This window comes from Danio aesculapii, chromosome 3 (genome assembly GCF_903798145.1).
Source record: "Danio aesculapii chromosome 3, fDanAes4.1, whole genome shotgun sequence".
Classification (NCBI taxonomy): Eukaryota; Metazoa; Chordata; class Actinopteri; order Cypriniformes; family Danionidae; genus Danio; species Danio aesculapii.
In genome coordinates this window covers 59119459-59145602 of record NC_079437.1, presented here as the reverse complement: position 1 = coordinate 59145602, position 26144 = coordinate 59119459, and the positions used below count along the sequence as shown (strand labels likewise).

Sequence of the window (26144 nt, the reverse complement as noted above, 5' to 3'; positions counted from 1 at the left end):
ATCCCAGTTCGTCATATCTCAGATCGGATAATCCGCGTAAACTGGTTAGAAATCCATGGGATGGCGCTCGTGAAGCCTTTGGCGCGTGCACTGGGAGCTGTCCACGGCTCTGAAACTACAGCGGAGCCCTTTAAAGCCTCCAGACGCCTTCACTAAAGCAGCTGGACTGTATTGCTGTTCACATTGAGCCACATTATTCTCAAAGGAAGTGAAAGCGATGTCTCAGACCACAGAAAACAGCGGTCGTGCCGCTGAATTGATCCGGCGTCGTCGCGCGGAGTCCTGACGCGTTCACTCCCTCATTCATACTTCACTACAGAGAGTGCAGAATTGGACCATTGTCTGCTGGATTACTTGCTTTTTTGGAAACTAGTATGACAAGGAGTTAAATATTTCCCCTAACTGAATGACCCCGCTGATTTCTTGTGCTCAGCAATCCTCGGATGCTTTTCTTCGAGCAACTTCTCCTTCTTAGAGCTTTGAGTCAAACGTCGGGGTTGTTTTTTTTTACTTTGAGCTTAGATATTATTGTGTAGACAGATAGTCGAGTACATTAGCTATGTGTTGTGTAGGTCGTCTTTTGCAGAGCTGGCGCGAAAAATGATTGCTGTAAACAGCGAGTGTATAACTATGGTGAGAAGATGCCTGCTGACGTTCAAACCGTTCAGGTAAGATTCCTGACACAAAACCCCGCTTAAAATATTAAGATATTGCAGATATTTTCGGCGGTGACACTGTTTAAACAGACCTCGTAGTAGCCTGTTGGGTTTTCTGTGGCGTTTGAATGAGTGAAGTTTGCGTATTGTGTCTGTAATGTTGTAAGGCAGCGCTCAGAAAATAAATAAATATAACAATAATACAAATTAACTGTCATAACAACTTCACAAAAATATCACTGCCAATTTGTTTAGTGTCTATTAGAGTACCTGAATGGATGTCAGGTTTAGCCAAGTTAAACAAACATAATTCCATCAATAATGACTGATTAATGTGACATCATATCACTGGCAATTTGTTTATAGTCTAGGCTACTACAGTATCTGAATGGAGGTCAAGTTTTAGCCAAGTTAAATATACAACCAAACAAATACATACATTCTGTTTACTATTGTGCATTCATTAATAAATATTACACTCTTTTAAAAACTAATTTGAATATTCCACAATATCAGGTTCTATTTTCGAACACAATTTAAATGTACCGTTAAACGGTCGCTTAACAGTTGCTACAACATTGTAGGCTAATATAAAGAGAGATACAATCGCTTACTGTAACTAATGGTGTGTCTTTATGGAGGTTGTAGCTATTCTGGGTTCTTGAGAGATTGCATTGATGTCCTCAGGAGAGACCTAGGAGAGGATGTGAGGATGGTGTGAGGACTGAGTGTCACTGATGAGCTTTCCCGCTGTTTCACACAGTGGCGGGAATCCAGCAGCGCGCGGATGTGGGTCATTCTGTTCTGCAGTATAGCCTACCGCTTGAGCTCTGCAACTCTTAAATTCACGATTGCTTGTGATTATTTATTTATTTAATTACTTATTTATTTAAAGGAATAAATAGGCGTTTAGTATTATTAAAGTACGCTTTGGTCAAACTTAAAGGTATAGTTCACACAGAAATGACAATTCTGTCTTCATTTACTCACCCTTGATTCAAAGCTGTTTGATTTAGCTTCTTCTGTTGCACATAAAATAAGACATTTTGAAAAATGCTGTAAACGTGTAAATAATGACTTACCAAGTATTTGTTCTTCCTACTATGAAAGTCAATAGTTATGTTATAATAGTTATAATAGTTTTAAGATTTGTTTTTCAAAATAAATACCTTTGTGTTCAACAGAAGAAAGAAACTCGAATGGGTTTATGACAAGTGAAGGGTGATTACATAATGACAGATAGTTATTTTTTTTATTTTTGGTTGAACTAACCCTTTAATTAACTGATTAATTGGTGTAACGCTGTGGCAAGAAACAGAAAAGGAAGGAAATGATGATTAAAATTACCTTATGAACAATAAGGGATTGACAGTCAGGTTACACAAGGATGTCAAGTCTTTGATAGGCATGGGACGATAACCGTCTTCAAGGTATACCGCGGTTTGGAAAAGTCGAGATTTTAAAACCGGCCAAAATTTTCTATAATACCTTCATATCGTTAAGGTATGTCTAAGATTTTTAAATTTACATATATTTTTTAGTTTTTTAGGACAGCAGTATCTCCAGCTGAAAAATATCCAAAGATGCTGTTTTAAATTGTAAAGAAATTAGTGTTTTTGAAACAAATGAAGACGTGAATGATTCATTTAAATTATTTAGCCTGACGTTTTTGCTGCTCCAAAATATTATAAATGTTTCAAAAAATATAATATATTATTTTCAAAGGGGAAAAAAAAAGGTTTTGTTTTTACCCAGGCATTTAAAAAGAATATATATTTATAGCAGTGAGTGCAATACAGTGATACCGTGAAACCGTGATATTTTATCTAAGGTTATCATCAGAATCTTATACTGGCCCATGCCTAGTCTTTGACAATATTCATTGATGTTTGGGTTTTGTTGTTCCAATGAAAGACGAGGTCATTTTAAGGAATGGCAGCTTAATAGGGAAAAGAAAAGGCTGAGAAGCGCTGTTTGAACAGATTTTTTTCTGTGCTTCAGTAGCGCTTTGATATTATGTAATATTCCTAGAACTGTCTTCTGTGTACTAAAGTACTAAAGTAGAAGTAGGGCTACTTAACCTGCAAGGCCAACACAATCTCACGGCAATTCGTAACTTTTTGACTTAGTGGCTAATTCGTACGATCTAATTCGTACAATTTAGTACGATTTGCTCATCCGCCTATGACGGTTGGGTTTAGGGGTGGGGTTAGGTGCCACGCCTCCTTTTTTAAATCGTAAAATTTCATACGACTGAACTCGTACAAATTCGTACGAATTAGCCAGTAAACTGACAAAACGTAAAATACTTACGTTTTCTCGTGAGATCAGGCTGGCAAAGCCTGCAGTAATAACATATTCTTAATTAGAAGTCATGGACATTTTGAATTAGCATGAATCTTTAATAAATAAACAAATAAATAAATAGAAAATAGAAACAAACGTTTAAATACAATTCTAATATATGCATATTATAATATAAGTGCACATTTTAAGTGCACATTTAGTGATAGTGAATCTATCTCATTATGAAACTGTTGAGTTGATTCTCATAACATTTCAAAGCAATCAACCCCTTAGAGGGACTCATGGCAGATATTTGCACTTCAGGGCTACAACATAAAACAGTATGCAATTATACCATTTGGAGTGTAAATGAAAATATTTGTCATAGTCATGCTAGTTTACCAGGACAGTAAAGGCCTTCCTACATCTTACATTAACCATAGACACTTATTAAATGACCATTAGGTGTTTGAGTTACACTTTTGCAATATACAAATAGTAAGGAATAAATAAGACAACAAATGTTTATGCAAATTTATAATAAGGTATTAGTATACTTAATATTACAGGTTCAGTTCTCATCAAGCAAATGCTTTTATGATCAAACAATTTGAAGAAACACGCTGCATTTGGTCACAAAGCAAACACTGACAAATGCAGGGGGTTTCTTCATTTGTTTGTGTTGTGAGAATTTACAACACGTGTGCTATCAAACTGATCGTTTCTTAATTTGCTGGCGTTTTTGTAATTGCATGTGTTTTTTTAAATTGCAGTGTTAAGCTCTTTCAGCACCCTACGATTGTGAACTTATGATAACTTTGAACAATAAAAGCTGTTAATTACCCATTCATAGCAGCAGGATCTAAAGTATTTTGGATTGTACTTGCACAGACTACACATGCTGTATAGCAATTCAAAACATACTTGATTTTTAGAGTCCTTTTCCCTTGGAAGAAAATTTCACCTAATTTTAAAATTAATTTGTTTATTTATTTATTCAGACAAGGACTATCGGCTCTTGAACAGGACAGATATGTAAACTATAAATTTCTGCGTTTGTATAACCTTCATAACTTGTCTCTGGTGTTATCTGGTTTCCAATAATATTTATATATGTATCTATGTACACTCAGAACAATATTTTTGCTGCTTGTTCAAACTACTTATTTAAAATGAGCTTAAACATCACAGTTCTTGAAATTTGTGGGAGAACTTAATTGTTTTATGTTCAATCAGCTTTAAATTGTAAAAACCTTTATGTTAACTTAACTGATTTGCATTGAGATGACATGAAGGGATTGTGTGGAACCCAGGATTGTTGCATGTACACTACCTGACAAAATTCTTGTCACCTATCCAAGTTTTAGGAACAACAAATAATAGCTTGAGTTCTAGTTGATCATTTAGTGTCAGAAGTGGCTTATATGAAAGGCAAAGGCCTCTAGATTACGCTTATTTTACCAGAATAAAATATGATCATGCCTTGATTTTTAATTATTTAATTAGGAAAGTAAGGTCTGACTTTGCTTAGACAAAAGTCTTGTCACTTAACAGAAATAATGTCCTGTATAGAATATAAAGTCATGGTGCAGTGGAAACAGAATGAATATTGTGTCTGACTCCATCATGAGCTTGGAGGACTGCATCCATACATCTCTGCAATGACTCAAATCACTCATTAATAAAGTAATCTGGAATGGCAAAGAAAGCATTCTTGCAGGACTCCCAGAGTTCATCAAGAGTCTTTAGATTCATCTTCAACGCCTCCTCCTTCATCTTACCCCAGACATGCTCAATAATGTTCATGTTTGATGACTGGGCTGGCCAATCCTGGAGCACCTTGACCTTTGGTTACAGTAACTTTGATGTGAAGGCTGAAGTATGAGAAGGAGCGCTATCCTGCTGAAAAATTTGCCCTCTTCTGTGGTTTGTAATGTAATGGGCAGCACAAATGTCTTGATACCTCAGGCTGTTGATGTTGATCATCCACTCTGCAGATCTCTCTCACGCCCACATACTGAATGTAACTCCAAACCATGATTTTTCCTTCACCAAACTTGACTGATTTCTATGAGAATCTTGGGTCCATGCGGGTTCCAGTAGGTCTTCTGCAGTATTTGTGATGATTGGGATGCAGTTCAACAGATGATTCATCAGAAAAATCCACCTTCTGTCACTTTTCCATAAGAAGTCAAGTTATTATTAGTTGCTCTAACATCTACGATCAACGACAAGACTTTTGTCAGGTAGTGCATGTAAACTGAAAAGTCAATGGAAAATGTGAGTGAAGGATAAAGAAACCGTCTTAAATTTTCTGTCATGACATGGCATATTTTAACTGTCTTTTTTATGTCAATCTAAAAACGCCTTCTGCAATTTTGCTGCTGTTCTTGTTCACATAATAACTGTGACCATTTCTGAGAAGCAACACTGACAACAACAAAAACACCTTTAAATACCACAACATGCCTTTCAAAACAAAAATAATAGCACCGCATGAATAAAAGACCAGAACGACTGAAACTCAAATCTTTGTTCTCCCATATGCAAATGTGCACTGTCATGTTGTGATTGGTCACGTAACACACAAAAGCACTAATTCCGTTCATTAAAGTGCATCACAGCTGTGGGAAGGATGCATTTATGTAGACCAAAACACAGAAACGAGTTGCATTTTAGCACTTCTGCTCCTATTGTCTTAATAGTTAATGGATTTTTAAAATAGGCTTCGGTGTTAATACCTGAAATGCGATGTGTGGTAAATGTTAGCTCAAGGTAAATTTGAAATAAGGTGTGTGGTAAATGCAAGTTCCAAGTTATCCAATTTGAGTTTTATTATTATTATTATTTTAATCAAGTAAAATCAATCCTAGGGTGTCACGGTGGCACAATGGGTAGCACGATTGCCTCACAGCAAGAAGGTCGCTGGTTCGAGCCTCGGCTTGGTCAGTTTCTGTGTGGAGTTTGCATGTTCTCCCCGTGTTCGCATGGGTTTCCTCTGGGTGCTCCGGTTTCCCCCACAAGTCCAAAGACATGCGCTATAAATGAATTTTAGTGTAGAGTTTTTTTTAAACATTTATTTGTGATTATTCTCTCAAGCTTTAACAAAACATTTTGAACAATCAAGGTTGTATTTTTTTTCCTCGTAAAATTGTGTATCATGATGAATTAAATGCGTAAGGATTATTATTTTAGTTTCATTCATTCATTTTCCTTTGGCTTATTCTCTATTTCAGAGGTAGCCACAGAGCATTGAACCGCCAACTAGCCACAGAGCATTGAACCGCCAACTATTCCGGGATATGTTTTACGCAGCGGATGCCCTAGTACTATAGGAAACACCCATACACACTCGCTGCGTTCCAATTCGCATACTTATACTACACCCTAAAAGTATGTACTTTTTTTGTGAAGGAAAAGTACACACTTTTGAGTGCGTAACAGAAGAGTATGCAAGCTTTTAGGACATACTACTTCCTCGTTAACAGATCGTTGTGTTGCTTAGTTACGAACCCTGTCAATCATCCACACATCATCCACATTTCTTTCATATTTAATTCCCTACCTTATTGAAGAAGCAACAGCAGCAGGTTAATCTCCCATTCACGAATCTTTCATGCAGAGAAATCTCCTCAGGTGTTCGGGCAAGTCTGCATTCAGTCGTTAATGTCCAAACACGTCTTTATATAAGTTCAGTATTGTTGTTGCAGATGAAATATAACACAGAAAACAGTCATACAAACATCTTTACCGAAGCCTCTCTACTTGACTGTTCATCTCGCGTGTCCATCATGTTTGTAGTTTGTTTACACTTTTCATCTGCGTTTGTAGTTCTAAATCGAATTCACGTCCAATGTACTGTGGGCAGCATCAGCAGTTAGAGTATGGCCGCTTCTACACTTCGAGTTTTTACCAGAAATAGTAAACCATACGGGAACCTTTGGCATACTCTTTTCAACATACTACGATTTGGGACAAACTAATTCTACTTTCAAATACTATTTAGGATGGATAGTATGCGAATTGGGACTCAGCAACTCATCCATACTCACACTCATACACTACGGCCAATTTTGATTATTCAATTCACCTGTTGCACATGTGTTTGGACTGTTGGGGAAACCGGAGAAACGTAAACACAGGGAGGGCATGCAAACTCCACACAGAAATGCCAACTGGCCCAGCTGGGACTCGAACCTGTGGCCTTCTTGGAGTGAGGCTCTAACCACTGAGCCACCAGGCCTTCTTATTTCATTTTAATTTAAGGTTTATTTTCAGCAGTAATCCAAAAGCTAGCGGACAAACACTTATTGGGTTTGTGTCAAGGGGATCAGGCTGATGCAAACCTACAAGATGACCTACAAAAAGGAGACTAGAGCGCTCCATTAGTCTGACACACACACACAAAAATATGAACGTAGTGAGTTAATTAAATTAATAATGCTTTGCTCTGTTTGTCAAAAGCACATATTGTAGATGATTGTTTTATGTAATACATGGTATGAGTCCCTCTTTTAAGGTGATTTTGGAGCTTAACAGAGTCTAAAGAGGGAGTCTAAGAGTCTTCTTTTTCAAGAAGAAGGAAGAAGGAATTTGCTCGAAACAACAATTATATATTACTGTCAGCATCTAAAAAAGTGTGTTTTGGTGTTTCGTGACCCTTTAACAAATTTAGGTGGAATGAATATAAAACAATTTCCCCCCAAAATCTCCAGAATTGTGTTGATTCAGCTCATTTTAAATAATAGTTTGAGTTAGTATATAGTTTCAGTTGAAGTCAGAATTATTCGCTCCCTTTGAATTTTTTTTTTCTTTTTTAAATATTTCTTAAATGATGTTTAACAGAGCAAGGAAATTTTCACAGTATGTCTGATAATATTTTTTCTTCTGGAGAAAGTCTTATTTGTTTTATTTCGGCTAGAATAAAAGCAGTTTTAAATTTTTTTAAAGCCATTTTAAGGTCAAAATTATTAGCCCCTTTAAGCTATATTTTTTTTCGATAGTCTACAGAACAAACCATCGTTATACAATAACTTGCCTAATTACTCTAACCTGCCTAGTTAACCTAATTAACCTAGTTAAGCCTTTAAATGTCACTTTAAGCTGTATAGAAGTGTCTAGAAAAATATCTAGTCAAATATTATTTACTGTCATCATGATTCTGACTTCAACTGTATATATTTTTGAGTGTATGCAGAAGATGCGTCTCCACTGTTAAATTCACACTTTGAAGCGTGTCACACTTTGTTCGCAAACACTTGAACAACAATAACACTACCACATACTCACTTCCCTTTATTCTACACTTCTCCAAACACATATATGCACTAGAAAATGGTTAGTTGCAAATTGTTGCAAACAGTTTTTATAAGCTGAATTTAAACAAACAAATGAAGTTACATGACTAAATTTAATTTAATTTCAACTCGTATAAATTGTTTGCAACCACTTACCTTAAATTTTTTTAGTTAATCCAGTAAACCATTTTTTTAAGTGCACTAGGGACATCATTGTTTCAAAGACTCTCATTTTAGGGCATTTACATGGACACAACAATAGAGGAATTTTTTAAAACTACCGATTTGAAACATGTTTTGAAATCTATACGCTTTCAGTCATAAAAATGACATTGTTATGTAAACAAACATGTTAAATATATGAAAGTTTTTCTTTTGCTGGCTGGAAATGTTGCCATATAAATACAGCCCATAATGATTGTAAGCAATGTCACTGCTTTCATTTTCTGATATACTATTCCTTTAACCATCCTGCTGATTTACAAGTCAAATTTTAACAATCTAAGTGTGGTTTATTTATGAACTAATTTCGAGAGGATCACGTGCTTATGATCAACACGGCTGGCTCCTCATTAGCTCCGTAATGTGACCCATCAGATAATTACGGAAGCGTTATAAATAACCAGAGTTTTTCACTCCAGTTATCTTCGTCTTGAAGCTTCCCCCTCCTTCCACCCCTACTTCCTCCCTCTTTTTTCCGATAGGGCGACACGGTGGCCCAGTGGCTAGCACTGTTGCCTCACAGCAAGAACACCGCTGGTCCAACCTCCTATCAGGCTGGTTGGTGTTTCTGTGCGGAGTTTATACATGTTCTCCCCGTGTTCGCGTGGGTTTCCCCCGGGTCCCCCGGTTTCCTCCCACCGTCCAAAAACATATACCATAGCCAATCGACTAAACCAAATTATCACCGAAAACAACCCTAGTTTACACTTCTCACGCGGCGACAAGCAGGGGAGTTCTCGAGACCTACCTGAGCTCGAACTCCCCTCTCGCCCTTCTAACGGGAGGGAGCCCCGGGCTCGAGGATATTACGAGCTCAGGGCTCTCTCCCGGGACAGCATGCCAAATACGCTTTATTGATTATCAGCTAAGTGTGAACTCTTGAAATAGCAGTAAAAATCTAAATGGTGAGTTTTTTTTCTAAAACGACCCCAACATTAGAAAAACAATAATCATTTTTGTTTGTTTATATTTTCATGAATGCTACATTAAGGGTACAATGGTTGTCCTTCGGGTCAATTTTGACCCACCAGCTATAAAAACAAAGTTATACCACAAGAATTACTTACACACACTGGCACACTCCAACACATGACCCCCCCCCAAACACACACACACAATACAAATCTGCTGATTTTAACCCAAAAGTCTTTTCACGCAGATACTTTTAGCATTACAAAATATGCCCTTTCCTCTAATCAAAAACGACTGATTAAACATTGATGAAAAACTCCACACGGATGAGGTAAACCTGGGCATTTACAGAGTTTGTGAAGAAGATGAGATTCTTTTGCGGGGAATGGCGCAAAATATAAACAAAAATGCACCAATTGCAACAAATTAGGATGAGAGTTAAAAAAAAATTAACTATACAGTTAAAGGGGAAGTCTAATCAGCAAAACAATTATTGATCCTTAGAAGTTGTAATACCCAAACAGCTAGTGGAAAAAAGTAGGCATACTGAGTATACGTGCGTATAGCCCCGACTACACCACTGGATGACAAGATAATCGTAACCGAACCGGACTGTGAGACCAGTGTAGGTTCACACCCCTATGGCATGTGACTTGTTTTAACTATTTTGGTTCGTTTATAAACTTTACCGTGTGAAGGTGAACCGCACCAGGAACAAAAAATACAAAAACAATTTCAGACCCTATTTTAGAACAAAACATCGATCTACAGGTGTGAAAGCACCCTAAATGTAGCTGTTTTACCGTCGAGGTTTATTGAAGGGTGAACGGTGTACACAGAATTCTAAGACAGCATGAGGATTCATGAAAAGTTCCACAAGGACAATGTACTTCTTCCAACAACACACTTCCTCTCGTGCTTGTTTTCTGTCTGCCTGAAAATTCCTTTATCCTGGTTCCACCTCAGCACATTCATCCATGCGTGTGTGTGTGTGTGTTTCTCTGTTGCAGGATATTTGTGGCGGGGATCGGTTTCTTCAGCCTGTGCTTCTTAATGACCTCTCTGGGGGGTCAGTTCTCCGCCAAGCGACTGGCCGATTCCCCGTTCAGCATCCGAACTGAAGGTACGTTAATAACCGGCACCTGTGCTGACCGCGTGCATGTCTAATTCATCCGCTGGCATTTGCAGACCGCTGGTTTATGAGGACTTTAATGGGGTGTAATGGAGGTTTTTGTGCCGGTTTGATTACCCATGGGGGTCGCTGTGCTGTGTACGCCATCTCTGGCTGCAGACGACCCCATTTGTCTTTAGTCGTCACTTTTTTTAGGAGTATGAAAATAGATCACAGTAGGAGCTGGAGGTCTCACTCTCTGCAAATCCCTATAAAAGCTGGATAAAGTCAGAGAGAATGATTGATGTCTTGAATTCTCCTTTGGCTGCATAAACACTTGCAAGGTTTCAGGGATTAATACCTTATATTATAGTATCAACTCAGCCCCTATAATTGTACGCACCATGGTAACCATAGCAACATTCTGTAGCCATCCATGCATGGTAACTTTGAACTTTTGGTTTTGCTTATTATTTTGTTAGGCAGCTTCACTTTTGCTGTGTTGCCATGTCCACTTATTACACACATTTTATTGATTGATTGATTGATTTACTAACTGATTGATTGATTGAATGATTTATTGATTGATTGACTGAATGATTGACTTACTGACTGATTGATTTATTGATTGACTGAATGGTTGACTGAATAAATGATTGATTGACTGATTAGTGGGGTTGGAGGTACAAAGCTATGCTATGTCCACTTATTACACACATTTTATTGATTAATTTAATGATTGATTGATTGATTAATTGATTGAATAATTGGTTGATTGATTGAGGGGTGGAGGTGCAACGCTATGCCATGTCCACTTATTACACATATTTCATTGGTTGATTGATTGATTGATTGATTGAATGACTGACTCATTGATTGATTGATTGAATGATTGATTAATTGATTGGCTGACTCACTGACTGACTGATTGGTTGATTATTTAGCAATTTATTTAATGATTGACTGAATGATTGACCAATTGACTGACTGATTGATTGACTGGTTGATTGATTGAGGGGTGGAGGTGCAACGCTATGCCGTGTCCACTTAATACACATATTTTATTGGTTGATTGATTGAATCACTGACTCACTGATTGATTGATTGATTGATTGATTGATTGATTGATTGATTGATTGATTGATTGATTGATTGATTGATTGATTGGCTGACTCACTGACTGATTGGTTGATTATTTAGTGATTTATTTAATGATTGACTGAATGATTGACCAATTGACTGATTGATTGATTGATTGATTGATTGATTGATTGATTGGTGTGGTCTGAGGTACAAAGCTATGCCATGTCCACTTATTGCACACATTTTATTGATTTATTGGTTGACTGACTGATTGATTGATTGATTGATTGATGGAATGAATGAATGAATGAATGATTGGCTGACTAACTGACTGATTGATTGTCTGATTGGTTGATTGACTGATTGGTGAGGTGGAGGTACAAAGCTATGCCATGTCCACTTATTACACACATTTTATTGATTGATTGACTGATTGGTTGATCGATTGACCAGTTTGATTAATTGATTGACTGATTGGTTAATTGATTGCGGTTCCATGTCCACTTATTACTTATTATCAATGATTGATTGATTGATTGACTAGTGGGGGGGGGGAGGTACAAAGCTATGCCATGTCCACACCATCATTTTATTGATGGATTAATTGACTTATTGATTGATTTATTGGTTGACTGATTGATTGGCCAGTTGATTGATTGGTGGAGGGACAAACTAAAAAAAAAGATTAAGAGTTTTGAAGTGTCATTTAGGCTTTATTGCATTTTAGTGAAATTTAGGGATTGTTCTTTTCTTACACTTTGTTTGGTCCAGAAAGATCTGGCAACACGAATGGGTTCATGCTTGTATTTATTTTCCTGTGATTTTTATAGGGGGTAATTTGGTTGTTTGAATGCTTTCTTGGTTAATTTGGTTGTTGAATGGTGTAAGTTACTGAACTGTGTATACAGATAATGATTAAAAAAGTGATTTGAATCACTTTTAACCATTTGTCTGAGTAATTTTACATGAAATATAGATGTATGTTCTGCAATTTTAACTAAAGTATCCTTAACAAAGATATATGTCATGTTTACTTATTATAAGCATCTTTAGGCTAGGCTAGGCTACGCTGCACGATATTGGAAAAATCTGGCACTGTGATATTTTGTTTTTAAGCAATATATATTGTAATATAAATACAATTTCACCAGATGGCTTGAATACCTCTGTTTGGAAAGGAATCATTATTTAGATTGACTGGGGCGGTTTTATATGGATGTGAATAATGTACAAAAAAATAATAAACAAACAATAAGCTAAATTATTACGACATAGCAAAGATACAGAATATTAATTATCAATAACCAGTTAAAATAAGCATTCAGGTACAGAAATTGAATAATTCAATATCAAATGTAAAACAACACTGTGTAGTTGTCCTTGTATTAATATTTCAGTCAACTTATTATTCATTAAAGTTACAAATATTGTATTTTTTGTGCCCAAATGATCTTGAAATGCTTTAAAACACCTGATAATGATCAACTTTCACATTGTTTTTGTTATAATTTGGTGGTGCTGATTAGGCATGGGACGATAACCGTTTTCAAGTTATACCGCGGTTTGGAAAAGTCAAGGTTTTAAAACCGCCAACATTTTCTCTAAAACCTAAGGTATGTGTAAGATTTTTCATTTACATTTTTTTTTTTTGTTTTTTTTTAAGGACAGCAGTATCTCCAGCAGAAAAAAATATCCCAAAATGCTGTTTTAAATAGTAAAGAAATCAGTGTTTAAGGAACTAATGAAGACAGCAGAAGTCAATTATTCATTTGAACTATTTAGCCTGACGTGTTTACTGCTCCAAAATATTATAAATGTTTAAAAAAATAACATGTATTGTTTTCAAATGGGAAAAAGGATTTTTATTTTTTACTCAGACATTTAAAAAGAATATATTTTAGAGCAGTAATCACAATACTGTGATACCGCGAAACCTTGATATTTTTATCCAAGGCTATCATACCGTCAGAATCTTATACCGAATCTTATGATCAATAATAATCCCAACTCAACACTGCGATGTGACTATTGCGGACACACACATTGCGATATTGATGCTGAATATTGTGCAGCCCTACTTTTAACCCTTCCTCTAAGTAATTTTACTCGAGGCATAGACGTATGTTCTGCAATTTTAACTTAATTATCCTTAACACAGCTATATGTCATTTTTACTTATTGTTAGCACTTTTAGCTTAGGCTATGCTAGGTTGTTGTTTGGCTTGGTTTATAAAATAATCAAGTTTATGAAGCTAATCAAACAAGAAGCTGCAGGTGGCAGATTTATTCCCTCGATAAAGCTTTTGGAGTTGTTTTGGTTTATCAAGGATTTCATCCTGAATTAGTTTTTCCCTCACAAGATCTGGCAACACAAAATAATCACGGCTTATTTTTCCTGCCCCTGTGATTTACTTGCAAATATAAAAGACAGATACATCTGTTTTGGGTTGTATGTCAGCTGAAAAATATCCAGGAAAACGTCATATGGTGCTTTTGTAGCGGCATAATATTTAGTTTATAACCAAAATAGAGTCTGTTATTGAATATAGAGTGTTATTGTTATTCAAAATAAGATGTTAAAGCTGTTTGAGTACAATGATGTGATAACCATTGCGTCCAGAAGCTACTAATATAGCAATATTAAAGGCAAAATATAATTTATTTATAATGCCAAGTCTCTTGGTTGCAGTTAGGTGTCTACACTACCTGATTAAAGTCTTGTCGCCTATCCAAGTTTTAGGAACAACAAATAATAACTTGACTTCTAGTTGATCATTTGGTATCAGAAGTGGCTAATATGAAAGGCAAAGGCCTCTAGATTACGCTTATTTTACCAAAATAAAATATGACCATGCCTTAACTTTTAATTGGTTAATTAGGACAGTAAGGTCTGACTTTGCTTAGACAAAAGTCTTGTCACTTAACAGAAATGATGTCCAGTATAGAATATAAAATCATGGTGCAGTGGAAACAGAATGAATATTGTGTCTGACTCCATCATGAGCTTGGAGGACTGCATCCATACATCTCTGCAATGACTCAAATCACTGATTAATAAAGTCATCTGGAATGGCAAAGAAAGTGTTCTTGCAGGACTCCCAGAGTTCCTCAGATCCTTTGAATTCATTTTTAATGCCTCCTCCTTCATCTTACCCCAGACATGCTCAATAATGTTTAAGTCTGGTGACCGAGCTGGCCAGTCCTGGAGCACCTTGACCTTCTTTGCTTTCAGTAACGTTGATGTGGAGGCTGAAGTATGAGAAGGAGCGCTATCCTGCTGGAGAATTTGCCCTCTCCTGTGGTTTGTAATGTAATGGGCAGCACAAATGTTTTGATACCTCAGGCTGTTGATGCTGATCATCCACTCTGCAGATCTCTCGCACACCCCCATACTGAATGTAACCCCAAACCATGATTTTTCCTTCACCAAACTTGACTGATAACTGTGAGAATCTTGGATTCCAACAGGTTTTCTGCAGTATTTGTGATGATTGGGATGCAGTTCAACGGATGAAAAAAAAAAATTGACCTTCTGCCCCTTTTCCAAATGATCAACTAGAAGTCAAGTTATTATCTGTTGCTCTTACAGCTGTGATCAATGACAAGACTTTTTGTAGTGTATGTGTATTTTTAATGCTGCAAACTCCATATTATATTTAGCGTTTAGTCTGTTAAGTGATAACAAAACTACCAAAATTGTGATGCAGTAACCAATGCTCTGCTATTTTGGATGGTTGAGATGCTATTATGAGCAAAGTGATATTATAATGACCATGTTTAAATGTTCTAGTTAATATATTATAAGAGTTTTGGATAGATGTTTTGTTTATCATGGGCTTTTTGTTCTGTCAATATCTGGCAACATAGATTAGTCAAGGTTTGAATAATTTTCCCTGTTATTTTCCTGTCATATCCCCTGTTAGTTTGTTTATAACCACAGCTCGCTCTAGTAATTGCAATGATTGACAGGGTGGTAACTATAGCAACATTCTGGGATCTGGCACGTTGGATATCAATTATTTTTGAGTTTATTTTTTGAATATTACAGTGTTGAAATACTCATTTTTGTTTTGAATTTCTACCAACATCGCAGTCTAAGTGCCATCTTATTTTGTATTGGAAAGGTGGTTAAATGTGTTGCCAGGTTCAATAATTATACAGTTTTTTGTTCTTGTTGTTTGAGCTTGGCTTACAAAGCGAACAAGTTTTAATCAAGAATGAAAGTGCACATAAAAATATGAAAGTCTCATTTTCAGTTTACATTTTTTTTGCTTATTATGGTCTTATATGTAATTTTTTAAGCAATATCTGGCAACAGAAAGACTTATATCTCTTTACCTGTTACGTTCCCGTATATACAAAACATTGACACACTTCTATTTTATATTAAACATGGCATTACATCTATTGTAGGGCAAATGTTTAGTTTGGCTGTGTACACTGAGTAGAAAAATAAATGTAGTTTTCTTTTCAATTTGAAAGGTGGTTCATAAAATACTTTATCAATGTGTTGCCAGGTTCACTAATTAAAAAAAGTTGTGCTTGTTCAGGCTTGGCTCACAAAATATTCTGGTCTCATTTTCATTTTGCATAAAGCATTTTGATTTATTATGGTCTTGTTCTTATATGATTTTTTTTTTAATCTAGCAACATCTGGCAACAGCAAGACTTGTTTATCTTTCCCTGTACATATAGAACAGGGACACAGTTCTAATATCTACCTTAATATCTTCAGTTAATGTTCAGTTTTGTACATTGAGCACATCTTTGTTTTGTTTGATGTCGTTCAGCAGTCAGTTTGGCTGTTGAATGTCATTTATTCAAATTAGAAAACTTTTTGTATATATATATATATATATATATATATATATATATATATATATATATGTTGCATATACCTGCAATAATTGACACTGTGGTAACCATAGCAACATTCTGCCATCCGCCATGTTTGATTTTGACTGTTTTTAACATAAATTATTCAATATTAACCTGATAAAACATATGTTATGTTTTAAAATTCCACTAAAACTACTGTGTACACGGCTGTCATGCTTTGTATTGGATGGCCTGTTCATAAAACACTCTCAAACTGTTGCCATGTCTACATTTTATAAGCTTTTTGTGCTTAAATTGTGATTAAATTGGGCAGCTGTATGTCATGATATTATGCTCTCATTTTTAACATAAAGCTTTATGATACTAATTACATGCGACACAATGCCATGACACATGATAAAAGGAATATTTTCCAAAATAATTTTCATTTTAGAAATGGTTTCTATTTCTGTTCGGCTGAACAGCATAAACTACTATGACAATGATCACCTCAGGTGGGGCTTTTTTCAGTATTAAATGCCTCTAATGTGAGTTTGAATACGATTTTATGTGACATTTGTTCCCCTACTGAAAGTGGAAGCAGATAGTTTACCTCAGAAACTAGTAAACATAGTTTGAAAATGAACATTTAATGTAATTAATAATGTTAAAAGAAGTTTAATATGCAATAATTCGCTTGTAAACTGTCAATTTTTTTTAGAGTGGCAACCACGTTTATGACAAGTTATGTTGACTTGATAATGTCAAGTTGTCATGATAAAGACAAAAACAGGTTATGATGTATTTGTTTATGCCAAGTTGTCATAACAAAGACGTCTCAAAAATGTCATCTTTGCATTTAAAATGACTGAGTGAATGACACTTTATGACAGTTGTCATAAGCGTGCATAAAATCTCATTCATATTCATGATGTGTTATGTGTTGATTATAAAGGTTTCATGAGAAGTTTTATGAACACCCCTTCAAGTAAAGTGTTTTTCAATTTCTTTATTTAGTATGTGTGTGCTTATGCGGCATATACGGCCTATAGCTGGAGTCATGACACATTTATAATGCCTCATGACAATCATGTTTATGACAGATTTATGACAAGTTATGTCAAGTTATGCCAGTAATGTCAAGTTGTCGCGACAATGACAAAAACAGACATCTCAAACAATGTCATCTTTTCATTTAAAATGACATAACTATGCAAATGACACTTAATAACAGTTGTCATAAGCGTACATAAAATACCATTCATATTCATGACATATTATGTCTTCATTGTAAAGGTTTCATGACAGTTCTTATGAACATCCACTTCAAGTAAAGTGTTTTTCAATTTCTTTATTTAGTAGGATTGTATGTGTTTATGTGGCCTACAGCTGGAATCATCATGACACAATTATAATGCCTCATGACAATCATGTTTATGACAGATTTATGACAAGTTATTTTGACTTGGTAATGTCAAGTTGACATGACAAAGACAAAAACAGGTTATGACGTATTTGTTCATGTCATGTGGTCATAAAAAATCTTTGCATTTAAAATGACATAACTGAACGAATGGCACTTAATGACGTGTCATGGCATGATTATAAAGGTTTCATGACAGTCTTATGAACACCCCTTCAAGTAAAGTGTTTTATTTATTTATTTAGTTTGTGTGTTTACATTGCCTATGGCTGGAATCACCATGACAGTTATAATGCCTCATGATAATCATAACAAATGTCATAACAAATCTCATGTCAGTGTCATGTCATGCCAAATGTCTGACAAATGCCATGTCATGCCAAATGTCTGACAAATGCCATGTCACACAATGTCATCTTTGCATTTATAATGACATAACTGAGCAAATGGCACTTAATGACGTGTCATTTCATGATTATAAAGATTTCATGACAGTCCTATGAACACCCCTTCAAAAGGTTTTTTACATTTTTTATTTAGTGGGTGTGTGTGTGTGTGTTTACATGGCCTATAGCTGTAATCATCATGACACAATTATAATGCCTTATGACAATCATAACAAATGTCATGTCAGTGTCATGTCATGCCAAATGTCATAACAAATGTCATGTCAGTGTCATGTCATGCCAAATGTCATAACAAATGTCATGTCACACAATGTTACCTTTGTATTTAAAATAACATAATTGAGCGAATGACACTTAATGACATGTTATGATTATAAAGGTTTCATGACAGTCTTTTGAATACTCCTTCAAGTAAAGTGTTATTAAGGTAAAGTAAAGTAAAGTAAAGTAAAGTAAAGTAAAGTAAAGTAACAGGTTATTATGTATTATGTCAAGTTGACATAGCAAAGATATCTCAAAAAATGTCATCTTTTTATTTAAAATGACATAACTGAGCAAATGACACTTAACTAAAATAACAGTTGTCATAAGTGTACATAAAACCCCATTCATATTCATGACATGTTATGTCTTGATTATAAAGGTTTTTATATGAACTTGTGTCTTATAAACACCCCTTCAAGTTTTTTATTTATTTATTTATTTATTTATTTATTTATTTATTTAGTTAGTAAGTTTGTGTTTTTACATGGCCTATAGCTCGAATCATCATGACACAATTATAATGCCTCATGATAATCATAACAAATGTCATGTCAGTGTCATGTCATGCCAAATGTCATAACTAATGTCATGTCACACATCTTTGCATTTATAATGACATAACTGAGTGAATGACACTTAATGATGTGTCATGTCATGATTATAAAGGCTTTATGCGAGTTTTATGAACACCCTCTTCAGGTAAAGTGTTCAGGTAAAAGCTTTATGAGTGTTTACACAGCCTATAGCTGCAATCTTCATGACACAATTATAGTGCCTCATGACATCATGTTTATGACAGATTTATGACATGTTATGTTGACTTGGTTATGTCAAGTTGTCATAACAAAGATAAAAACAGGTTATGATGCATTTGTTTATGTCAAGCTGTCAGCAAAGACATCTCAAACAATGTCATCTTTGCATTTAAAAGCAAAGGACACTTAATGACAGTTGTTATAAGCATGCATAACATATCATTCATATTCATAACAATAGGTTTGTCTGTTAACGTAGCCTACAGTATGTGACTTATAGCTGGATTTATCTCCTCTAAAAGAAGACCTCCACTGCTGACTTTAGAGAATTTACAGGAGAAAAAAGCAGACATCTCAGTAGGCAGCATAATTATTCTGTCTAATGCTGGAGAAAGCTTTCATGTCGCGAACACACCTATGCTGTTTTAAAATTCTGCCTACACGGAGCTCACTACAGAGGTGTTGGAACGGAGCCAGCGCGCTTAATATTCAGTTCCCCTTTGGAGTTTCAACGCTGCTGTGCCCAACAGGAAATAGTGTACCCAAATGTGGCAAATAGCCATCTTAAGAGCTGCACTCGCTTGCTGGAAAATTGGAAAACTTGCTTGACGGTGTGTTCAGCACAGGCCGGAATAAAGCTGAGGATGATGGATTAGCGTTGTGTGGTGTTGTGGAAGAGGTCGCGCTGAGGAAAGAGAGCGCAATCTGATTAATTAACCACTCCCAGGCTGAGGTCTCCAGAAAGCATCTGGCTCTCGCTCATTAAACACCGCCTGCTGATCAGCCCGAGATGGACGCAACTGGGGTTTTTTCTGGAAGCCCAGTGCTGACAGAGATGCGAGGCTTTACTTTAAAGTCAATTCTGCTCAGGAAACGACTGATTATTTCAGAGTGAATACCTTTTTCATTCATTCATTTTCTTTTCGGCTTAGTCCCTTTATTAAGCCGGGGTCGCCACAGCGGAATGAACCGCCAACTTATCCAGCACATGTTTTACGCAGCGGATGCCCTTCCATCTCTGGGAAACATCCATACACACTCACTCACACTCATACGCTACGGACAATTTAGGCTATCCAGTTCACCTGTACCGCATGTCTTAGTGATAAAAGAGTCTTCGTAAAAGTGAGTGTTATATTTAAACAGAGTAATTCAGAATAAATGTATAGAAATTTAGCAAATACCTTCATAAACAACAACTATATGTTATAACACAGCATTAGGAATTCTATTTGTAATACATTTAAAACTAAATACATTTATAAAATACATTATATATTAGATATACATAGACATAATTTATATATACACAAATATAAAGCATTATATAATTTATATATTATGTATGATGCATTAAATGTATGTATAATTGTATAATATACTTGTATATAATACAATAATACAATTAGTCTTGGTGTGTTTAGTTCCTGTTTCCATGATTTCCTTCTTAAATTGGTTTATTGATTATGCTCACCTGTTCCTTGTTTAGTTTCTTGATTTCTTAATGTATAGCCCTTTTTCGTAGAATATATACAAACACTTGTATACAGGCCACATCCAGGCCTGATTACTGCCACAATTATTTGCAATAAGGGGTGACACAGTGGCACAGTGGTTAGCACTGTCGCCTCACAGCGAAAAGGTTGCTAGTTCAAGTCCCAGCTGGGCCAGTTGGCATTTCTGTGTGGAGTTTGCGTGTTCTTCCCGTGTTGGTGTGAGTTTCTACTGAGTGCTTCAGTTTTCCAGTACTGGGTTGCAGCTGCAAGGGCATCCGCTGTGTAAAAGATATGCTGGATAAGTTGGCGGTTCATTCCGCTGTGGCGACCCCTGATGATTAAAGGGACTTGAATGAATGATTGAATGTTCGCAATAAAGAAATCACTTAAATAAGACCTGCCTGACAAAGTGAAGTAGACCAAAAGATCCTCAAAAGCTAGACATCATGCCAGGATACAAAGAAATTCATAAATTAGGACAAAAATGATATCTGTTGATCACAGTTAGTTCCTTCTGCTTCACGTTAAGTTCTAGTCTACCAGTATATTCAACAACTGTAGTAGTGCCGTATATGGTATTTTATCATGTTGGATCTGTCGTCTTTCCTATCCTGAGAGAAAACTTTCTGATTGACTAATCCTCTTCCACATGAGAGATCTTCAGCTTTAACACCCTCACTCTGGCCAAGCTCGATCTTCGGTAATACATCCAGCATATGTTCTGGGATTATGCCTCTAATGGATACTAATGGCTATTCTGAGAGAGGTTTGTTATTATGTATTTTTAATGAAAGCTTGTGTGTGTGTGTGGGCTGATGCAGGGAGCACTCTGCCTTTTTTTAAATAGCACACTCCTGTTAGTTAAGCAGAAAATGCAGGATATTAGAGCAAAAAAAGTTTTCAATATCTCATAGCATTCTGAGAATATATATATTTGCTGGAGGCATTCCAGCACACATTAATAATCTAACTTAACATACACGTTAGATCCAACTGAACATACATGGTGGCTCAGTGGTTAGCACTGTCGCCTCACAGCAAGAAGGTCGCTGGTTTGAGTCCCAGGGCCAGTTGGCATTTCTGTGTGGAGTTTGTATGTTTTCCCCATGTTGGTGTGTGTTTCCTCCGGGTGCTCCGGTTTTCCCCACAGTCCAAACACATGTGCTATAGCTGAACATGGTAAACAAAAAATTGCCTTAGTGTATTAGTGTGTGTGTGATTGTGAGCGTGTATGGGTGTTTCTCAGTACTGGGTTGCGGCTGGAAGGTCATCGCTGTGTAAAACACATGCTGGAATAGTTGGTGGTTCATTCCGCTGTGGTGACCCCTGATAAATAAGGGACTAAGCCGAAAGAAAATAAATGAATTAATTAATGATTCTGTTATTTCATCCAATTATAGACCGTTCTCTTCATTTCTGCATGTAGGGCAGCTTAAAACTTCCCTTTAGTAATTGTCATCAGCTAGAGAAGTGTTTCTCAGCTGCTGAGTCGCGATCTAAAACTGTGTGGCAATACTATTTTGAGTGAGTCATGGTGTGTTTTGAAAGAAGTGTGTGAAAGTCATTGACACACACAGCATAATGGATGATTTTTACATTCTATATATTGAGAAATCAAGAAACTAAACAAGGAACAGGTGAACACAATCAATAAACCAATAAATGAAGGAAAACATGGAAATAGAAACTAATCACAGCATGACAAAATGGAAATGGACAGTACATTCAATAAACAACACAATAAAGATAATAGCTTTAGTAGGACTTGGTGTGTAAAAGCCGTAAAAAGCTGTACACACAAAGCATAATGGGTAATTTTAAGTTTTATGTAAAAGTTCTATACATTGAGAAATCAAGAAACCACACAAGGAACAGGTGAACACAATCAATTAAAGAAGGAAATCATGAAAACAGGAAGTAAACACAACAGTACATTCAATAAACAACACAATAAAAATAATAGCCTTATTAGGACAGAGCTGGGAAGTAAGTGGATATGTCACGTAAAACCAAATATGTGCGACAGTATTTAATTACAGTTACGTTTTACATTGCTGATAATTAAATGACAGTAATATCTGAAAACATATTTGATATTACCCAAGTGATTAGTTTGAAATTCAGTACAATTTATTTTCATTTAGACTTTAATTTGAACAGAAGTGCAACAAAATAACTATTAATGCTATTTTATTTAGATCTTAATAAGTGATTCCTCATAAAAGATGTTCACAAATCTTCCACAAAAATAATTGAATTTATAAAAATTGCAATATTCAAAAAATATGCAGTCTTGTCTCCTGATTGTCGGTGATTATCTGTTTTTATGTTGTTTGTGTCTTGTTTGTCCTGAGCACTTAAACTGCCTGCTGCTCTTCAAAATAAAAAATAAAAAATCCTCAAAGTTTTTTCCAGCATCTTCATCACACAGTACTTGACCCCTGTCTATATATATATAGACAAGGATACTGATTTAAACAGCACTGTAAAAAAGAAAACCAAGTTGCCTCAAATTAAAATTGTAAGGCAACTTGTTGCAGATTTTTTTTTTTGAGTTGACCCAAATCGATTTAAGTGCAGTGGGTTAAAAGCAGTGCATCAAGTTGGGGTTTTATTTGTATTTGGGGTTTTACTTCAAATGCCATAGGAAAACCATGGTTCATTTTGTAGTTACTATGTTTTTACTTCAAATGTCATAGTAAAAATATGCTTTGTTTAGTGTTTACTATGGTTTTACTTCAATGCCATAGTAAAATCATGGTTCATCTTGTAGTTACTACGGTTTTACTTCAAATGTAATGTAATGTGATGTAATGTGTATTTATATAGCACAATTATTGTTATTGTAATATTATAGTTACACCCAAAATGCTTCACAGTCATGGGGGGGGTCTCCACAGCATCCACTTGGATGATGCGACGGCAGCCACAGGAGAACGGTGCCAGTGCGCTCACCACACACCAGCTATAGGTGGAGTGGAGAGACAGTGATAGAGCCAATTCTGTGGATGGGGATGATTAGGAGGCCGGTAAGGGCCAATGGAGGGAGTTTGGCTAAGACTACGGGGTTACTCCCCTTACTCTTTACGAGAAGTGCCATGGGATTTTTAATGACCACAATGAGTCAGGACCTCGGTTTAACGTCTCATCCGAAAGACAGCGCCCACTGCTGGCCACACTAAATGTCATATTAAAATATGCTTCTTTTTGTAGTTATTATAGTTTTACTTCAAATGCCATTGTAAAATCATGGTTCTTGTTGTAGTTACTACGGTATTACTTCAAATGTCATTGTAAAAATATGCTTCATGTAGTATTTGCTATGGTTTTTTCTTCAAAGGCCATTGTAAAACCATGGTTCATTTAGTATTTACTATGGTTTTACTTCAGGTGCCATAGTAAAACCATGGCTCTTTTTATAGTTACTATGTTTTACTTCAAATGCCATAGTAAAAAATATGCTTCATCTAGTATTTACTATGGTTTTATTTGAAATGCTATAGTAAAATCATGGTTCATGTTGTAGTTACCATGGTATTACTTCAAATGTCATAGTAAAAATAGGCTTCATTTAGTATTTACTATGATTTTACTTCAGGTGCCATAGTAAAACCATGGTTAATTTTGTAGTTACTATGTTTTTACTTCAAATACCATAGTAAAACCATGGTTAATTTTGTAGTTACTTTGTTTTTACTTCAAATACCATAGTAAAACCATGGTTAATTTTGTAGCTACTTTGTTTTTACTTCAAATACCATAGTAAAACCATGGTTAATTTTGTAGTTACTTTGTTTTTACTTCAAATACCATAGTAAAACCATGGTTAATTTTGTAGTTACTATGTTTTTACTTCAAATACCATAGTAAAACCATGGTTAATTTTGTAGTTACTTTGTTTTTACTTCAAATACCATAGTAAACCCATGGTTAATTTTGTAGTTACTATGTTTTTACTTCAAATACCATAGTAAAACCATGGTTAATTTTATAGTTACTATGTTTTTACTTCAAATACCGTAGTGAAACCATGGTTAATTTTGTAGTTGCTATGTTTTTACTTCAAATACCATAGTAAAACCATGGTTAATTTTGTAGTTACTATGTTTTTACTTCAAATACCATAGTAAAACCATGGTTAATTTTGTAATTACTTTGTTTTTACTTCAAATACTATAGTAAAACCATGGTTAATTTTGTAGTTTGTTTTTACTTCAAATACCATAGTAAAACCATGGTTAGTTTTGTAGTTTGTTTTTACTTCAAATACCATAGTAAAACCATGGTTAATTTTGTAATTACTTTGTTTTTACTTCAAATACCATAGTAAAACCATGGTTAATTTTGTAGCTACTTTGTTTTTACTTCAAATACCACAGTAAAACCATGGTTAATTTTGTAGCTACTTTGTTTTTACTTCAAATACCATAGTAAAACCATGGTTAATTTTGTAGTTACTATGTTTTTACTTCAAATACCATAGTAAAACCATGGTTAATTTTATAGTTACTATGTTTTTACTTCAAATACCATAGTAAAACCATGGTTAATTTTGTAGTTACTTTGTTTTTACTTCAAATACCATAGTAAAACCATGGTTAATTTTGTAGTTACTTTGTTTTTACTTCAAATACCATAGTAAAACCATGGTTAATTTTGTAGTTACTTTGTTTTTACTTCAAATACCATAGTAAAACCATGGTTAATTTTGTAGTTACTTTGTTTTTACTTCAAACACCATAGTAAAACCATGGTTAATTTTGTAGTTACTTTGTTTTTACTTCAAACACCATAGTAAAACCATGGTTAATTTTATAGTTACTTTGTTTTTACTTCAAACACCATAGTAAAACCATGGTTAATTTTATAGTTACTTTGTTTTTACTTCAAATACCATAGTAAAACCATGGTTAATTTTGTAGTTACTATGTTTTTACTTCAAATACCATAGTAAAACCATGGTTAATTTTATAGTTACTATGTTTTTACTTCAAATACCATAGTAAAACCATGGTTAATTTTGTAGTTACTTTGTTTTTACTTCAAATACCATAGTAAAACCATGGTTAATTTTGTAGTTACTTTGTTTTTACTTCAAATACCATAGTAAAACCATGGTTAATTTTGTAGTTACTTTGTTTTTACTTCAAATACCATAGTAAAACCATGGTTAATTTTGTAGTTACTTTGTTTTTACTTCAAACACCATAGTAAAACCATGGTTAATTTTGTAGTTACTTTGTTTTTACTTCAAACACCATAGTAAAACCATGGTTAATTTTGTAGTTACTTTGTTTTTACTTCAAACACCATAGTAAAACCATGGTTAATTTTATAGTTACTTTGTTTTTACTTCAAATACCATAGTAAAACCATGGTTAATTTTATAGTTACTTTGTTTTTACTTCAAATAC

At 35.0% G+C, this 26144-nt stretch overlaps 1 protein-coding gene across 1 annotated transcript in view; it reads left to right on the top strand.

The window, feature by feature from the left end:
• The first annotated feature begins 227 nt into the window (after window positions 1-227).
• Window positions 228-26144, top strand: part of LOC130221747 (alpha-1,6-mannosylglycoprotein 6-beta-N-acetylglucosaminyltransferase B-like) — a 209485-nt gene continuing 183568 nt past the window's right edge. Inside the window, exons 1-2 of the mRNA XM_056454334.1 lie at window positions 228-668; window positions 10384-10496. Coding sequence (XP_056310309.1) covers window positions 601-668; window positions 10384-10496 — 181 coding nt within the window. The 5' untranslated portion in view covers window positions 228-600. The remainder of the gene's footprint in view (window positions 669-10383; window positions 10497-26144) is intronic.